At 44.1% G+C, this 15,507-nt stretch overlaps 1 protein-coding gene across 13 annotated transcripts in view; it reads left to right on the forward strand.

The window, feature by feature from the left end:
* Positions 1-15,507, forward strand: part of LOC307206025 (uncharacterized protein) — a 46,585-nt gene that overhangs the window by 16,557 nt on the left and 14,521 nt on the right. For 5 of the 13 annotated variants that reach the window (XR_013834206.1, XR_013834211.1, XR_013834212.1 and 2 more), the window contains 2 exons: positions 2,768-2,823; positions 2,917-2,974. Coding sequence is in view for 2 of the 13 variants with exons in the window: in XM_079958839.1 (XP_079814965.1) it covers positions 2,243-2,362; positions 2,768-2,823; positions 2,917-2,974; positions 4,177-4,317 (375 nt within the window). In the remaining 11 variants the exon portion in view is untranslated. Of the gene's footprint in view, positions 1-1,949; positions 2,149-2,242; positions 2,363-2,576; positions 2,824-2,916; positions 2,975-3,361; positions 4,444-10,174; positions 10,348-12,338; positions 13,039-15,507 lie in introns of those variants that run through there. The other 8 variants (XR_013834210.1, XM_079958840.1, XM_079958839.1 and 5 more) reach the window with 8 other exon arrangements.

Consider the following 15,507-nt stretch of genomic DNA (forward strand, 5'->3'; position numbering starts at 1 on the left):
AAGCCCCCAAAAGAAAGCTTAGCCAAGAAAAAATTAAACTGAAAAATCATAAAAAACACCAAGATGAAGATTTTAAAGAGAATCAAGAAAAGCAGATACACCTGATGACTAGAAAAGCCAAGGGAAAACTAAGACAAAGAAAAGAATGTGAGGGGCAAAATCAAGTTTATTTCCCTTTCGAGCAACAAGTCTTTGGATGTACAAAGGAGCAGAGGAAAGGGTAGGTGGATATGAAGTCTGCTTCAAGCAGAGTGAAGAATAATTGCAGAAAATAGAAGGCATTTCTTTTAAAAGGAGAAGCCATTTCATAAAAAGAAGGCTGGCCTTTCTGTTGCTGAAGTTCTTATTATCATTATTTATTGAATTTCTATGCCGCCCTATACCCGAAGGTCTAAGGGCGGCTCACATAAAATATCAAATGTACAAAATCGAAACAAAAAGAAGGAGCCAAGAAGGGGTTCCCAGAGCAGAGACAGCAGGAGTCAGGCTCCCCCTGTCCAGAGAGGGGCGGGCGCAACTGGGCCACCAGCCGAAGCTGATGGAAGGCACTGGGGGTCACTGAGCCCCTTCCCTTGTCTCTCGCCAGAGGTGCAGGGCGACCAAGGCCCTTTCCGTGCCAAAAGCAGGACCAAACCCTGATGGAAATGGAGCCAGAAAAGCAGCTTCTTCCAAGGGCCCCTGGATCTGGTCTGTGTCCACTCACTCCAGAACCTCGCTCCAGAAGTTGGAAAAAGCAAGACGGGTAAGATTTTAGCACAGGTAAGACCTACAAATGAGAAGGGTAGTGGGATCCAGGGGAATCCAGAGGGGGAGAAGACAACATAGTTCCATTTAATTTCATGTTAGCTCAGGCTGCCCTGTTGACAAAAATGCTTTGCAGCCATTTTGTGATAGCTTCTTGGGGACTATAGATAAGCTCCTTTGTTAAGGGGCAGAAGTTAATTTTATGTATATTGTGGCTTCCAAGGAGTAGAATAACAAACCCTCTGGAGCAGCTGCTTAAAAGTAGTGGCATTTGGCATCTGAAGCCAAACGAATTGTACTTACTGGGCAACTGCAGAAGAGGCTCACCTAAATATTGTTGAGTTTTGGTTCCTTCAGGTGTGTATAAATCCAAAAGCTTCCAAACATGCCAGCATTTTGCATCCTCACCAGTAATTCTGTTCCTAAGATAGAATACCCATTTAGAATACCCATTTTAAAAGCTGGTGCATCAAACTGCTTCCTTTGTCTTTGGCAGTTGCCTTGCTGATTTCAGTGTGAAAAAGCAGATAAGGCATTTTGAGGGTGAATCTACTGGTGGCAATGGGAGAGGCGGCCTGGTAGAGGCACTGGAGTGAGTAGAGGTTTTCACCATTTTGCCGGCCATTTCTAAGCAAAAGTCCAGCAAACGTTTAAGCACAAACATATTCACAATTAGGAAGGATGAGCCGTGACCATTTTTTCCTGTACATAAAGGGCAGATTTTTTTTTCTGCTAATGGTAAGGCTGAAATGACTGAGAAAATATTTGAAATCTTATGAATCCTGACTCTCTGGCCATTTTTACTCATACATAAGGGGGTGGCTGATTGTTCCACTAATGACAGGAGAGGGCCACACAAAATCATAATAACCCACATTTGTGTAATGTTTTGGAATAGAGGTTTGTACCCTTCAATCCTGTAGATAAAGGAGGCATGTAGCTCCCAATTTTCTTTGCCTGGGGTACATGTATAATTGTTTAATGCAGGGAACATATCCATAAATGCTGCGACTTTATTAGAAATTTAATTTGACCCAAATTGTATTGCTGACTTTTTGGTGAAAACTTGAACGATAGGGTTGAAAGTTGCTGGATTTCCGACAAATACTAAATTTTGGATCCTCGCCAGTTCATCTGTTCCAAAGGTAATATATTTAAAAACCTGCTGTAGCAAACTGCTTACTTTGCCTGTAACCCTGTAACAAGTGATCTCTAAATGCTCCATCGTAATTATGGCAGCAATACAGTTGTGTGTCTTCTGGCTGAAGATCAACTAGGTGAGTATCTTGTGCTTGGCTGAGGAGAAAATCTCTGTTGTGTTCTGCCTGCAACTCTTTGTACAAAGATTCTTTCAGGTCGCAGTGAGGGGGACCATTCAATCACCCTGAGCCTGTTGGAGAAAAGGTAGGTTCTAAATGGAATCATCCATCAAATATGCAAACTAAATATTCCAAAGAGCTTGTATTGAGCAATGTTGGTTATTCAATCCCTTTTTCAGAAGAGCTGCAAACTCAAGAGCCGAATGCCGTCGCTCTACGTGCTTCTACCAGGAGGGACTTCTCGTGTCGGGACACCACTGCAGGGGAGGCCCTTTCCTGTGCCATCACCACACAATAAGGTACATCTTTGGGTGGGATAGCCAGCCTTGTTTTGTTCCAGCTCTTATTTTTACAGGCCTCACAGAGCTACCTGTGCCGGAAGCAGATCTGGTCCATTGACAAAAGGCAGTGTCAGAGCTCTTGATGCATCAAGTGAACATCTGCAGTGCAGGATTGAGAGACACCTGCGTCTTGACTGCGGTGCTTTAGGTAACTGGCAGTTTTTGCTCCTGTGTCTGGGGGGGAGGGCTGCTGAAGACCCTAGTCTCTTCCATTTGCATCTCAGCGACACAAGAAGTAGAATTTTGCAACCCTTCAGGAAACTTAACGGCAAGTGAACTTCACACTCCACAATTCAGTGATCTTTTTCAGTCCAATCCTTTTGGACTGGCTTCTCCATTTCCCCCTGCTTGATCTCTTCACAGTTCTGTCCCAGAGCCCACCACACTCAGGTGAAGCCAGCTCTTCCTGCAGAAGTCAGGTCAGTAAGAAGAGCTGTGTTCCAAAAACATTTCTCTGGAATTGGTGGGAAAGGGCCAGGGACAAACTAATGCGTCCAGATTGCTTTTCACAGACCAGCAGAAGGAACTTCCAGGCCCATGAATTCACACTTCGGAGGGACAAATAAAAAGGTGAGCATAAAGGCAGAGTTTGAAGACTGGAACCAGTCTCTCTGTTCTGCCCTGAAAATGAATGGCAGTTAACATGGCACTCTGTGACGTAAACACATCTAGTGCTAATGGCAAGGGATAAAACCTTGATTGTATTCTGTCTGCAACTTCATAATTCTTAAGGGTTTTCTTTTTTCCTGAGAGAACATTCTGTATTCAGAGTGTTCTCTCAGGTTTTGCTTTTCACCTTGTTGCATTGGCCAAAAAAAAGCAAAAGACGCTGGTGGTTGGCACTCCTGGTTTCCAGGACGGGGTTCAAGCCCCTGCGGTGTCCCTGCTTACTTCCAATGCAACCTATCTATCTATCTATCTATCTATCTATCTATCTATCTATCTCTCCCCCTTAAGAACTAAGTGAAGTGCAAAGTGCTCCTCTGATGCATCACTGGTGTGTGTCTTAAGACAAGGTGGATTACATGGATACTTCCCATCTTAGCACTCCTTCCATAGGGAACAAAATATGTACAGGTGAAACTTGGAAAATTAGAATATTGTGGAAAAGTTAATTTATTTCAGTAATTCAACTTAAAAGGTGAAACTAATATAGGAGATAGACTCATGACATACAAAGTAAGATATGTCAAACCTTTATTTGTTAGAATTGTGATGATTATGGGATACAGCTGATAAAAACCCCAAATTAACAATCTCAGAAAATTAGAATATTGTGAAAAGGTGCAGTAGCTATTCAATCCATAACACCTGCAATGGGTTCAGTAGGAAGCACAATCATGGGGAAGGCTGCTGACCTGACAGTTGTGCAGAAAGCCATCATTGAGACCCTCCGTAAGGAGGGAAAGCCTCAAACGGTAATTGCGGAAGAAGTTGGATGTTCCCAAAGTACTGTATCAAAGCACATTAATGGAAAGTTATGCGGAAGGGAAAAGTGTGGAGGAAAAAGGGACACAATCAGCCTGGAGAGGATTGTCAGGAAAATACCATTCAAACATGCTGGGGACTTTCACAAGGAGTGGACTGAGGCTGGAGTTAGTGCATCAAGAGCCACCATACACAGATGGATCCTGCAGATGGGCTTCAAATGTCGTATTCTTCTTGTCAAGCCGCTCCTGAACAAGAAACAACATCAGAAGCATCTTGCCTGGGCTAAAGAAAAAACAGAACTGGTCTGTTGCTCAGTGGTCCCAAGTCCTCTTTTCTGATAGGAGCAGCTTTTCCATCTCATTTGGAAACCAAGGACCCAGAATCTGGAGGAAGAATGGGGAGGCACACAATGCCACACAATGCTTGAAGTCCAGTGTGAAGTTTCCAATGCCAGATGCTTGAAGTCCAGTGTGAAGTGTTGATTTGGGGAGCCATGCCATCAGCTGGTGTTGGTCCACTGTGCTTAAATGAACTCGCCCCATTACTAAAACTGGTGGATGCTCACAGCCGTAAACTAAATGTATAAAAAATTACCATTCTTCTATATGCAGATGTCAGGGGCTCAGGAGCAGAAGCACAGGGAAGAGGGGAGATGGAGAGCGAAGGGGAAGAATCTGAGGGCAGTGTAGGAGAAGATGACAGTGGCCCGAGAGATTCCATGAGCCTCTCCAGCGAATCGGAAGATTCACAGAAGGGGGCGCCGGTGGCCAGGGCAAGGGGGGTCCCAAGGGGGACACTCCCGAAGCAAGGGACCAGCGGGGACTCCCAGAGCAGCAGTTGGAGATCAGGACCAGCTTCCCCACCTGAGCATAGTGGGGGGGGGAAGAGTCCCAGGTATCAGGGGTAGCGTCTCCCCCAGCAGGGAGAGAAGAGGAGTCAGGGCTGACCACGCCTCCATCGGAGAGTCAGGCAACGGAGGGGAGGTCAGGTCCGGCTAGCATCCCGGAAGAGGGAAGCAGTGACAGAAGCAGTGCAACGGTCAGGAGGAAGGTCACTGGGTTGGCGCGAGAGCCAAGTTCAAAAGTACAGGCGCGCGGGGCAGCAGAGAACGAGGATTGGGAGCCGGGTCCTAAAGCCCGCCGGAGGCAGGGGGAGGAGTCAGGGGACTCAGCGTCAGAAGAGTCCAGAAAGGGGAATGCCCCAGCGGACAGGAGGACCCAGAGGAGAAGAGAGCAGAGGAAGAGGTGGAGCAGGGCGAGAATCTTAAACTGGTGTCAGGGGGGAGGAGATTCAGACGGAACTTCGGCGGTCTAAGGTTTAAGACGTAGAGCTGCGCGCTACGGCTTTGGAATGGAAACTGAACTTCAATAAAGACTTTTGTATATAACGACGACCTGGCGTTGGTCCTTTGTGAGCTGGGACCTTGGGCAGCTCTGACAGCAGATGATATAATTGTGCTCTCATGAACTAGAATTGGCTTAAAGCGTTTGCTAAATGCCTGTATCTACTATTTGTCTAGAATGAAAATGAGCATGAACTTCAATAAAAGCAAAATAATGGTCTTCGGGAATTCTCGTAAGATATATAGTTGGGGTTTTGGTGGGAAACATATCCAGCAGGTATTCAGATTCAACTGTTTGGGGATCACTTTCCATCACAGGCTCTGGTGCTCCTCGCACTGCGCAGTGGCGGTAAATGCCAGCCAGCTGTCTATGCAGGCCATATTGCGCTTTTCTGCAACAAGAGGTAACCAACACATACCTTCTGCTTTCAAGGTTTTTAATGCTAAAGTTAGAGCCAAACTGCTCTATGGAATTTCAGTCTGGATGTCAGGGTTTACCCAGTCAGCGGAACAAGTGCAGGCAGCCTTTCTATTGAAGATTTTCGCTGTCCCACTCTATGTACCTTACACAGCCTTGTTGTGTCTAGAGGGAGGCCAACATTAGCTAGAGACAGTTGGACGAGTTTTCTTTTATGCTGGCTAAACATTTGTTTTTCAGCAGACAAAGATACTTTACTTAGCAAAGATTTGTCAGACCCCTTCCCTTCCCTTCTCCAGGGCTACAACTGTTTTGCACAAAGTTGGGGCAACTTGGGCTTTCAGAGGATCTCCTGGGTGCTGGGGCTTTTCCAATCGCCAAGGCCATGTTAAAAGTTAAAGAAAGTGAGCAGTTGGGTCCCACAAGGATCAGAACCGCTATTATTTCATTTATTCATTTTGTGATCTAGAATTAGTGCTGGAGACTATTGAAAAAGGAACTGAATCAGTATGTAATGTCCCTGTACAGTTCTATAGTGTGGTCCCATTTGGAATACTGTGTACAGCTTTGGGTGCCATATCTCTAAAACGAATATGGCATAGCTGGAAAAAGTGCAGGCGAGGGTGTTCTCACTCTGTGTGGGATGGTCATTCTCTTACATGGAGTGTGTGGCTTTGGGGGGGGTGTGCACAGTGATAGGGGTGGCAGACACATTCCTTGCCCGTCTGATCAGCCAGATCAATCCTGGTGATCAACAGGGTGATAAATGTGGCAACCAGATTGCTCTTACATCTAGAACTGGGCAACCAAATGATTAAGGGGGTACAGTGCTTTTCCTTTGAGAAAAGGCTGAAGAGTTTGGAAATGTTCAGTCTATAAAAGGTCTATAAGAGGGTAGCAGACATGACAGAGGTTAGAAAATTAAATAAGATAAAGTGGTTAGAGAGAACTTTTCGTCACTCTCCCGAAATACTGACCTCAGGGGCACCCAGCGAAAGGAAGAACCACTTTATTCCATGAGAGATTAAACTGTGGAGTTAACTGCATGAAGATTTGGTGATGGCCACAGGAAAAAAATATTATTGGGACAAAAATTCTGGCCCACTGGTCTTATGTACCCATTTAAAATTAACTTTGGGAAATTATTCCAATAAAAGAGACCATGCCAATATATAGAGCTTTCTTAGTGACATTTCTGAGCAATTGCACAGAAAGGTAGAGACAGAGACACTGAATTAAAGCTGATCATTTAACATTTTCCTGTATAATTTTATATACATTTGTGCCAAGAGAAAGGAGAAATGGATAGAACTAGCAGGATACACAAAGGTGAAGGGAGAACTGAGAAAATCAGAGCTTGGGTTCGATATTAAAAAACTATAATTTAAACATTTACTGAACAGTCACAAAGATCAAATATGCACAACTTTCTTTTGCAGAAAGAAAGGTCATCCTGCAGTTAACTATCAGCCTCATGCAGCCTTCTCCTCTGTCTGTCCACATGCTCATCACATGGAGACCTGAAAGCATAATGCAGAGAGTTATATGCTGAACTTACATTCTTCATTCCTCCTTTCATAACAACTTTCCCTAAACATTTGTCTGATCTTTTAGGAAGATATTTGAGGCTTTAGGTGCTATCATAACACTAATGTTTCAAAAATGATAACAGGGTATTTTTGACAACTGGAAAAGGCACTTGAGGTGTGGTGTGGTGGTTATGAGCGGTGGACTCAGTGGCGAAGCTGCAAGCTCTGGCACTGGGGGCAGACAGCATGTGGGGGTGTGGCTTGCGCGCATCACAGGAGGCATGGAGTGTGTCCTGGGGGCGTGGTGCACTGCATGTGGGGGTGTGGTGTGCATCCCGGGGGCGTGGCGAACATCCTGGAGACGAGGTATGCCGCCAGTGGGGACGTGGTGCCTGGTGCGCCAAGGGAGCGCGGCACGTGTCCGGGGGTGGCCGCGATGGCACCTCAACAGAATGGTGGTGCCGGGTGCAGTGGGTTCACTCTACACCCCTTCCTCCGCCACTGGGTGGACTCGTAATCTGGTGAACCCGATTCTCTTCCCCGCTCCTCCACATGCAGCTGCTGGGTTATCTTGGCCTAGTCACACTTCTCTTGAAGTCTCTCAGACTCACTCACCTCACAGGGTGCCTGTTGTGGGGGAGGAAGGGAAAGGATAATGTTAGCCACTTTGAGACTCCTTAAAGGGAGTGAAAGGCAGGATATCAAGTCCAAACTCTTCAGGCTGCTATTATTGCACTAAGATACACTGTGGGACGAACAGACACTTCACTTTGTTAACGGAGAAATCTGAGGGCTCCCTTGGACAAAAAACAAGGATACCAGCCAAGAATACCGGAGCAAAACAGCAGCCGGTAGGCTTGGTCTTTATTGTAGACCGTCACGACAGGAACCCCACCTGCCACAAGGTGGAACAAGATGGAAGCCCCGAACAAAAGAGCCCCCAAACTTTTATTAGCTGCTAATCGCCATGTTACACCCCCCCAAACTACACCACTAATACATCACGGTTACATCATGAAAGGGGAGGTCTGGTGGCAGTAATCTAAGCATCTTGGACCCTTCCCCATGGTTCTCCTTGCCCTCCACCAAACACCCATCAAGTGAAGCAAAAAAGATATTTGCATTTCCCTGTTTCCCAGCCAAGTTAATCACACCCTTTTCTCTTCATCTGGATTTGTTATTTCTGGAAGGGCTACCTGTCTGGCACTCAGGTTGCCAGGAATTATCACTCAGGCAGGGGGGCTGCTGAGTAGCTGAGCTCACATGTCTATATGAATTTCTGAAGTTTACCCAGTGAGCCAGTACATAGATACATTTATCAGTGAATTGTTACATTTGGTATTGTGCAGCAGAGGCCCTTTGAATAGATAGGAAGAAACTGTGAGGAAGTGCTTTGTGGGGACAAGTCACAAAAGTCACAAAAGTGATTGTGCTGATTTTGGTAGTGGGCTGCATGTGCATGATATCTGCTGGAGGGGCAACCCCCCCCCAACCTATGCATAAATTCCTGCAACAACTTAGACTGTACTCTTCCCCAAAACATGTTATCTAGGACTGGAAAAAGACAACTGCAACATACTTAGGTCACAAGATGATGCAGGTGTTTCCCCCAAACCATCTGCATTTGGGTGACTCAAATGGACTCAAACATTGACATGAGACAGCCACTGTAGCATCAGAGTGGAGGTAACTAGAGAAAAGATGATCCTTTGGGAGGGGGGCTAACCAAATCTGCCCCCCTTCCCACGCATCTACCTGTGATGATGTTGGTGTGCTGGCAATCAAAAAATGTGTGGGGAGGTGAGACAAAGTTTTTTCTTAGCTATACATGCAGGGAGGGAGCAAAACTGCAGTAGAATCATGCCAGCACCTCAGTGGGCTTCCCTCAGCCCAACTGGCAGCAGTGTAGGTCTGTGAGGCCCTCGCTTCATTTATAGTCCCCTTTCTCCCCAGTGGGGACTCCAGAAGAAACACATCCTTCTCCTGACCTCTACTTGGTACTCACACCATGCCGCCAGTTCTAGTGGTGCATCCAGAACCTCAGTGGCTCCCCTTGGTTGCTTATGAGAAGAACTGGCTCTGCATTCCAAACAAAATGGTGTTGTGTCTGCTGTTTGCTACAGGGATTGAAGATACTCCCTCCCAGGTTTTGTCCTTCATCAAGAATCAGTTAAGCACTTCCATACCCCATTCCTTTAAAGTGCAGAATAAACTTGGCCCTTCCATGAATCTCATTTAAATCTATAACATTACTTGGTTGTGTCCCAGCATATTTATGGGAAATGTCACTATTATAAAGAGTTTGGAAGAAGAGTTTGGACTTGATATCCTGCCTTTCACTCTCCTTTAGGAGTCTCAAAGCGGCTAACCATCTCCTTTCCCTTCCTTCCCCACAACAAACACTCTGTGAGGTGAGTGGGGCTGGCCATCCATCAGGAGTGCTTTGCTTATGTGTTCCAGCATGGCAGGGGGTTGGACTAGATGGCCCTTGTGGTCTCTTACTGCTCTATGATTCTATGATTTTATGATTCTGTGACACTAGCTAGTACACTGCACTGTTCCATTAGATCAGGCATAGGCAAACTTGGCCCTCCAGATGTTTTGGGACCACAATTCCCATCATCACTGACCACAGGTCCTTTTAGCTAAGGATTGTTGCTATTTTTTAAGCTTAAGGTTATGTATACAGTAGCTGGCATCTATTTGTCATTGAGCTAGCGTGGTGTAGTGGTTAAGAGTGGTGAACTCGTAATCTGGAGAGCCAGGTTCGCTTCCCCCTCCTCCACATGCAGTCTGCTGGGTGACCTTGGGCCAGTCACACTTCTTTCTGAACTCTCTCAGCCTACCTCACAAGGTATCTGTTGTGGGGGTGGGAGGGACTTCTTAAAGGTAGAGAAAAGCAGGATATAAAAACCAACTCCATGAATAAGAATTCTATGGAAAAGGACCATCCCTGCCATGATGATGAAAACTATGTGTTTAGGTTTTGCTGTATTATACCAACCTGTGGAATATGACAGTTCGCAGTTTCAAAATCTCTTTGGCCACAGTGGATTGACAATCTGGACACACAAAAACCTCTGGAAGATCTTTTGAATCAATGCCTATGCAAAAGCAGTCCTTGAAGTTTCCTTCACAGTAAACCATAGATTGGTCACACTCAGTACTGGGCCTCCTGCACCCTTCCTTCAAAAAACGTATTGACCAGCTGCCTTCAAACAAGGTAGGTAAAAGATCTGAGCAATAGGTTAGTGTATCCTTCCATTCCTCTGGGCATGATCTAGACAAAGTAATGTGACTCTCTTTCAAGCTTTGTCTCTTTGTGGGAGGAGGAGCGGCAATTTCAATTGGAATATATTTTTCTCGTCCTTCAAGATAGGTTTTCCCAGTGTAATGTATTATTTCTTTTGCAATCCAGGGTCTAATGGCGGTCATATCCTTTTGTGTGTACTGTAATTGGGCAGCAGAAGCAGTCAGATGTGCAATGGTACATGTGAAAGGACCACAGTCACTGGAATTACCTTGCCTGGTTACATCAGTTGGTGCAAAAAATGAACAGTCCACAAAACTATAGGGACAGTCTGAATCCATCTTATACAGACATGCTAAGAAGGATGTTATTGCATCAATCACAGAGTGGTTCAATCCATGGTTGGAATCTAGGTAGAGCTTGGTCTTCCTTTTAAAAATGATTACTATCAGTATTCAGTGGACTCCACTGTCATTTACTGGAATAATCCAAGCATCTTTCTTTAGCACTCCAAATTTCAAACAGGACTTCAGGGCTTTCACTGACAATTTTTGACACATGAGGGTCTGAATGAAGAGGCAACTAAATGGGAAAATTGTTCCATTGTGACCTAGCTCAGAAGACATCTTAAGGCAGCCCTGTTCAGGGAAGTTTTTAATATGTAACGCTGTATTGTTTTTAACACTGATTGGGAGCTGCCCAGAGTGGCTGGGGAAACTCAGCCAGATGGGCGGGGTATAAATAATAAATTATTATTATTATTATTATTATAGCTCTTTTTCATGATCACCCTGGAGGCAAGAAATGCATGTATTATGTGGTCATTTATCCAGTTCGATCCTTTCAGTGTGTCTATGTCATAACCATAAACACAGATGTTGGCAACTGAACCCACAAGTTCCTCGGTTTGTAGACTGAGTGTGTTGAAGGTACAGTTGTGCCATGGAGGAAGTGATGTAGAAATCATTGAGTCCAACTCCTCAGCAGCCTGCACTGAATCAGATGCTGGAACTACAGTTATCTTTTCCTTCAGTCTGGAGAACTTTCTTCCTGAGCTACTCTTCTGCCTTTTATTTCGCTTCAACTGTGTGAGCTGCAACCGGCAAGGCTTCCCTGGTTCTGGTGGCATGCCGATAGATTTTTTGGCAGCTATAATATGGTAGCAAGTCCTGGATGATGGGCAAGAGCAGCTCTCTTTGGAGAAAAGGCGGACAACATAATGCTTTTCCTTACTACCCCTTACCACATATACACCAAGCTGTGGACAAACAGCTATTATATTGTTCAGTACCATAAAGCCCGCTAGTACCATTTGACAAACTGATGGTGCCTTCTCATAGCTTTCATCTTTCTTAGGCCGCGGAAGTTCTCCCCTTTGTACAAGATCCATGATTTGTGATGGATCACAAGCTATTTGAGGAAAGACTGTATGTTCTGGTGATCTTGAGTGTCTAATAAACTGAGGCCGCAAATGAAAGTTTCCAGTATTACATAGTTCACGCAAAGTTTCTCTCCAGTAAGAATTTTGCATTGCATATAAGGATAACACCATTGCTTCCATCATCATTTCTTTCCATTGTGAAAGTCTTTTTAGAGCTACATGAAAACTCTCAGAGACATTTGTGGGGATTCCACTTTTTTCTTTATATATGTTCAGTCTCTTTAGAATCCAGGTCCCAGCATGATTTATTATTGCTTGGTGCAGGTCTTCCTCAAAGTAGTCCAAGAATGCTTTGCTCCAACCTGTATACTGAGTTTATCAAATTTGAATGTGTAGTCTTGCTCAGAATTTGACTACAGAAGATTAAAAAAGGCAGCAAGGTATACCTTGGTATCCTCTGAACTGGCCCCATGTTTTTTCAGCCAAAACACGATGTCTCTGCGGATGTGATTCCAGCATACCACTCTGTGGCTCTTGAGCAAAACATGATCTTAAGCCTTTTCAATTCCTTTTTCTCTGTCAGACACTATGACAACTTTTTCTGAATTGAGCAATGGAAACTGATTTGGAAGTGTTTCCAAAAATCTCCTGTGATTGTCCTCTCACCTGCTGTCATGTATCATGAACATTACAGGAATCAGTGGTGATTCAGCGAAAAGCACATTTTGAAATAATAAAATAGATAGGAAGAAGTCTCCAAGTTGAAAAGTTGTGTCATATGAAAAAAGCATAGGTAAATTTGCCTTCAGTGATATTATTTTCCCAATTTCAGATGAAATATCCTGTAGGACCATAACAACAATCACTGTAGGACACATGGATGAAGCCTTCAAGGAGCTCTGTTAATTCACAAACACTGTACAAATCATCACGACTGATTTGTGAACGTTGTCTTTCAAGCTTGTTTGTTTCTTACCTAAGGAAACAAAAATCAAAATTGTATTTAATGCTTGTAGAGTACAGTGGTACCTCTGGTTACGTACTTAATTCGTTCCGGAGGTCCGTTCTTAACCTGAAACTGTTCTTAACCTGAAGCACCACTTTAGCTAATGGGGCCTCCTGCTGCCGTTGCGCCGCCGGAGCACGATTTCTGTTCTCATCCTGAAGTAAAGTTCTTAACCCAAGGTACTATTTCTGGGTTAGCAGAGTCTGTAACCTGAAGCATATGTAACCCGAGGTACCACTGTAGTCATGAGAGGTCATTTCATACAACAAAATGCTGTGTGTGTGTGTGTGTGTGTGTGTGTGTGTGTATATAATATAAAAAAGAGTAATCTGCCAAAGATAAAACAAGAAGAGATAGTATTCTTAAATACACAAGTAACAGACCAAGAAATCTCCGAGGCAATAAGGCAAATAAAGGTGGGCAAATCACCAGGAACAGATGGATTATCAGCAAAGTACAATAAAAAAAATTAAAGAACACCTTGTAAATCCAATGAAAGATAAAATTAATGAAATATTAACAAAAGGGGAAATTCCAGAAACATGGAAGCACCCGCTGGAGTTTGTGGGACAGTTTCAAGGGCAGCCCCATGTAGAGCATATTACAGTAGTCAAGCCTGGAGGTGACCGTCACATGTATCACTGTAGGAGATTACAAAAATAGAAATTCATTAAAAAGTCAAGTATTTAGGAATTTGGCTTGATAATAAAAAATAAATTTATATAAAGACAACAATGAGAAAGTTTGGAATGAGATGAAGATAGATTTGGAAATTTGGAAGAGAATGAACCTCTCCTTGATGGGAAGGATAGCAGCAATAAAGATGAATGCATTATCAAATATGTTATTTTTATTTCAGTCAATAGTGATAATAAGCAACTTTGTATGATATACAATGAATTTGGAAAAAAATGTTCAAAAAGACTTTTGCTAAGAAACCAGAAGAATTACTCCTAAAAATTATAGATCAAAATATAAAATAAGAAAATCAGAAATTATGTATGCAGCAACAGCGGCAATAATTATATTAGCACAAACTTGGAAGACAGAAGAAATACCAACGAAAGAACAATGGCAAGGGAAGCTTATGGAAAATGGAGACCTTGCAAAACTATCAGATAAACTACATGAAAAGGACAACAAAGACTTTAAAAGAGAAGGGGAACCATTTTCAACATATATGAAGAGGCAACATAATGAAATGGACTCCTTGGCAGGGTTTGAGAAAACAATCACAATTGTATGCAAGAAAAAGTAAAATAATATGCATTCTGTGAAATTTTGGGGAAACAACATGCAGGGTGAACAATATGGAAATAAAGCAAAATAGGCGTATGAGGGAAGTCCAGGGGAGGAGGGTGGAAATATAAAAAATTGTTAAAGATACATTGTTAGAAGAAGTATACATGGAAAAATCAATTAAAAAATTTTTTTTAAAGTTTGTTTCTTACCTGCTCCCGGCTTCGTGGCTGAGCTACAGGTATATAGGCTGAGCTGGTTACAGGGTCATTAAAGGTAAAGGTAAAGGTACCCCTGCCCGTATGGGCCAGTCTTGACAGACTCTGGGGTTGTGCGCCCATCTCACTTAAGAGGCCAGGGGCCAGCGCTGTCCGGAGACACTTCCGGGTCACGTGGCCAGCGTGACATCGCTGCTCTGGCGAGCCAGAGCCGCACACGGAAACGCCGTTTACCTTCCTGCTGGTAAGCGGTCCCTATTTATCTACTTGCACCCGGAGGTGCTTTCGAACTGCTAGGTTGGCAGGCGCTGGGACCGAGCAGCGGGAGCGCACCCCGCCGCAGGGATTCGAACCGCCGACCTTTCGATCGGCAAGCCCTAGGCGCTGAGGCTTTAACCCACAGCGCCACCTGCGTCCCTTTACAGGGTCATTACAAAGGTCTTTAAAGGTCTTTATAGATTTTTGAGGGCTTAGCACTTGTATCTGAAATCTTTCTTATTACTGAAGGCATTGTCTGTACATGTGGTCTTAGCAAATTTCTCTTTCTGTCACCACGAGGAAGTGCACAGAATTGCCTCTCATTTCCAATATAGTGTATCAGAACCATTTCACAAGAAGGCTCTAGCAGTCTATAACTGTGCCTTGTGAAGTTGTCTGGACTTGAACAAGTTTTGATTTTATGGTAAAATTTCCTCAGCTTCGGATTAATTCTCGGCCATCGTCGGACACCACAGTTGATCCAACAATATTGATCACAGCGCCAATCATTTATTTTCTGAGGAGAACCTTTGAATGAATACAGAAAGACATCACCACCAATAGTTTGCATGATGGATCATTTACAATCTTCTGATAATCAGGATGAGATGGAATATGAAGGGCTTCACCCACTGTAAAAGGAGTGGTTTTCCTGCAGTATAAGATCATTGTGAAGAGTCCTCCACTCTACATAATCATGAAAGCTTGTTGCATAAAATATTTTTTAAAAAAATGGAACACACAGCTCCAGGTCCTTGGGGGACTCTGTGAGCCCGCTAGGTAAAGAGGGTTCCCTGCGGTCGGAGATTAAAGAAACAGGCAGGACCAAGGCAAATTGTATAGGGAAGTGGCTAAGAAGTCTGAGCTTTATTGTAAAAGCAACTGCTATAGCAGGGTCCGCACTCCTCTGGCAGCGAGACGAGTCAGACCTCGAACAGAAGGTGCCCCCCACTTTTATTAAAGGTAAAGGTAAAGGTACCCCTGCCCGTATGGGCCAGTCTTGACAGACTCTGGGGTTGTGCGCCCATCTC

Source organism: Podarcis cretensis, assembly GCF_951804945.1.
Source record: "Podarcis cretensis genome assembly, chromosome: 17".
NCBI classification, from domain to species: Eukaryota; Metazoa; Chordata; class Lepidosauria; order Squamata; family Lacertidae; genus Podarcis; species Podarcis cretensis.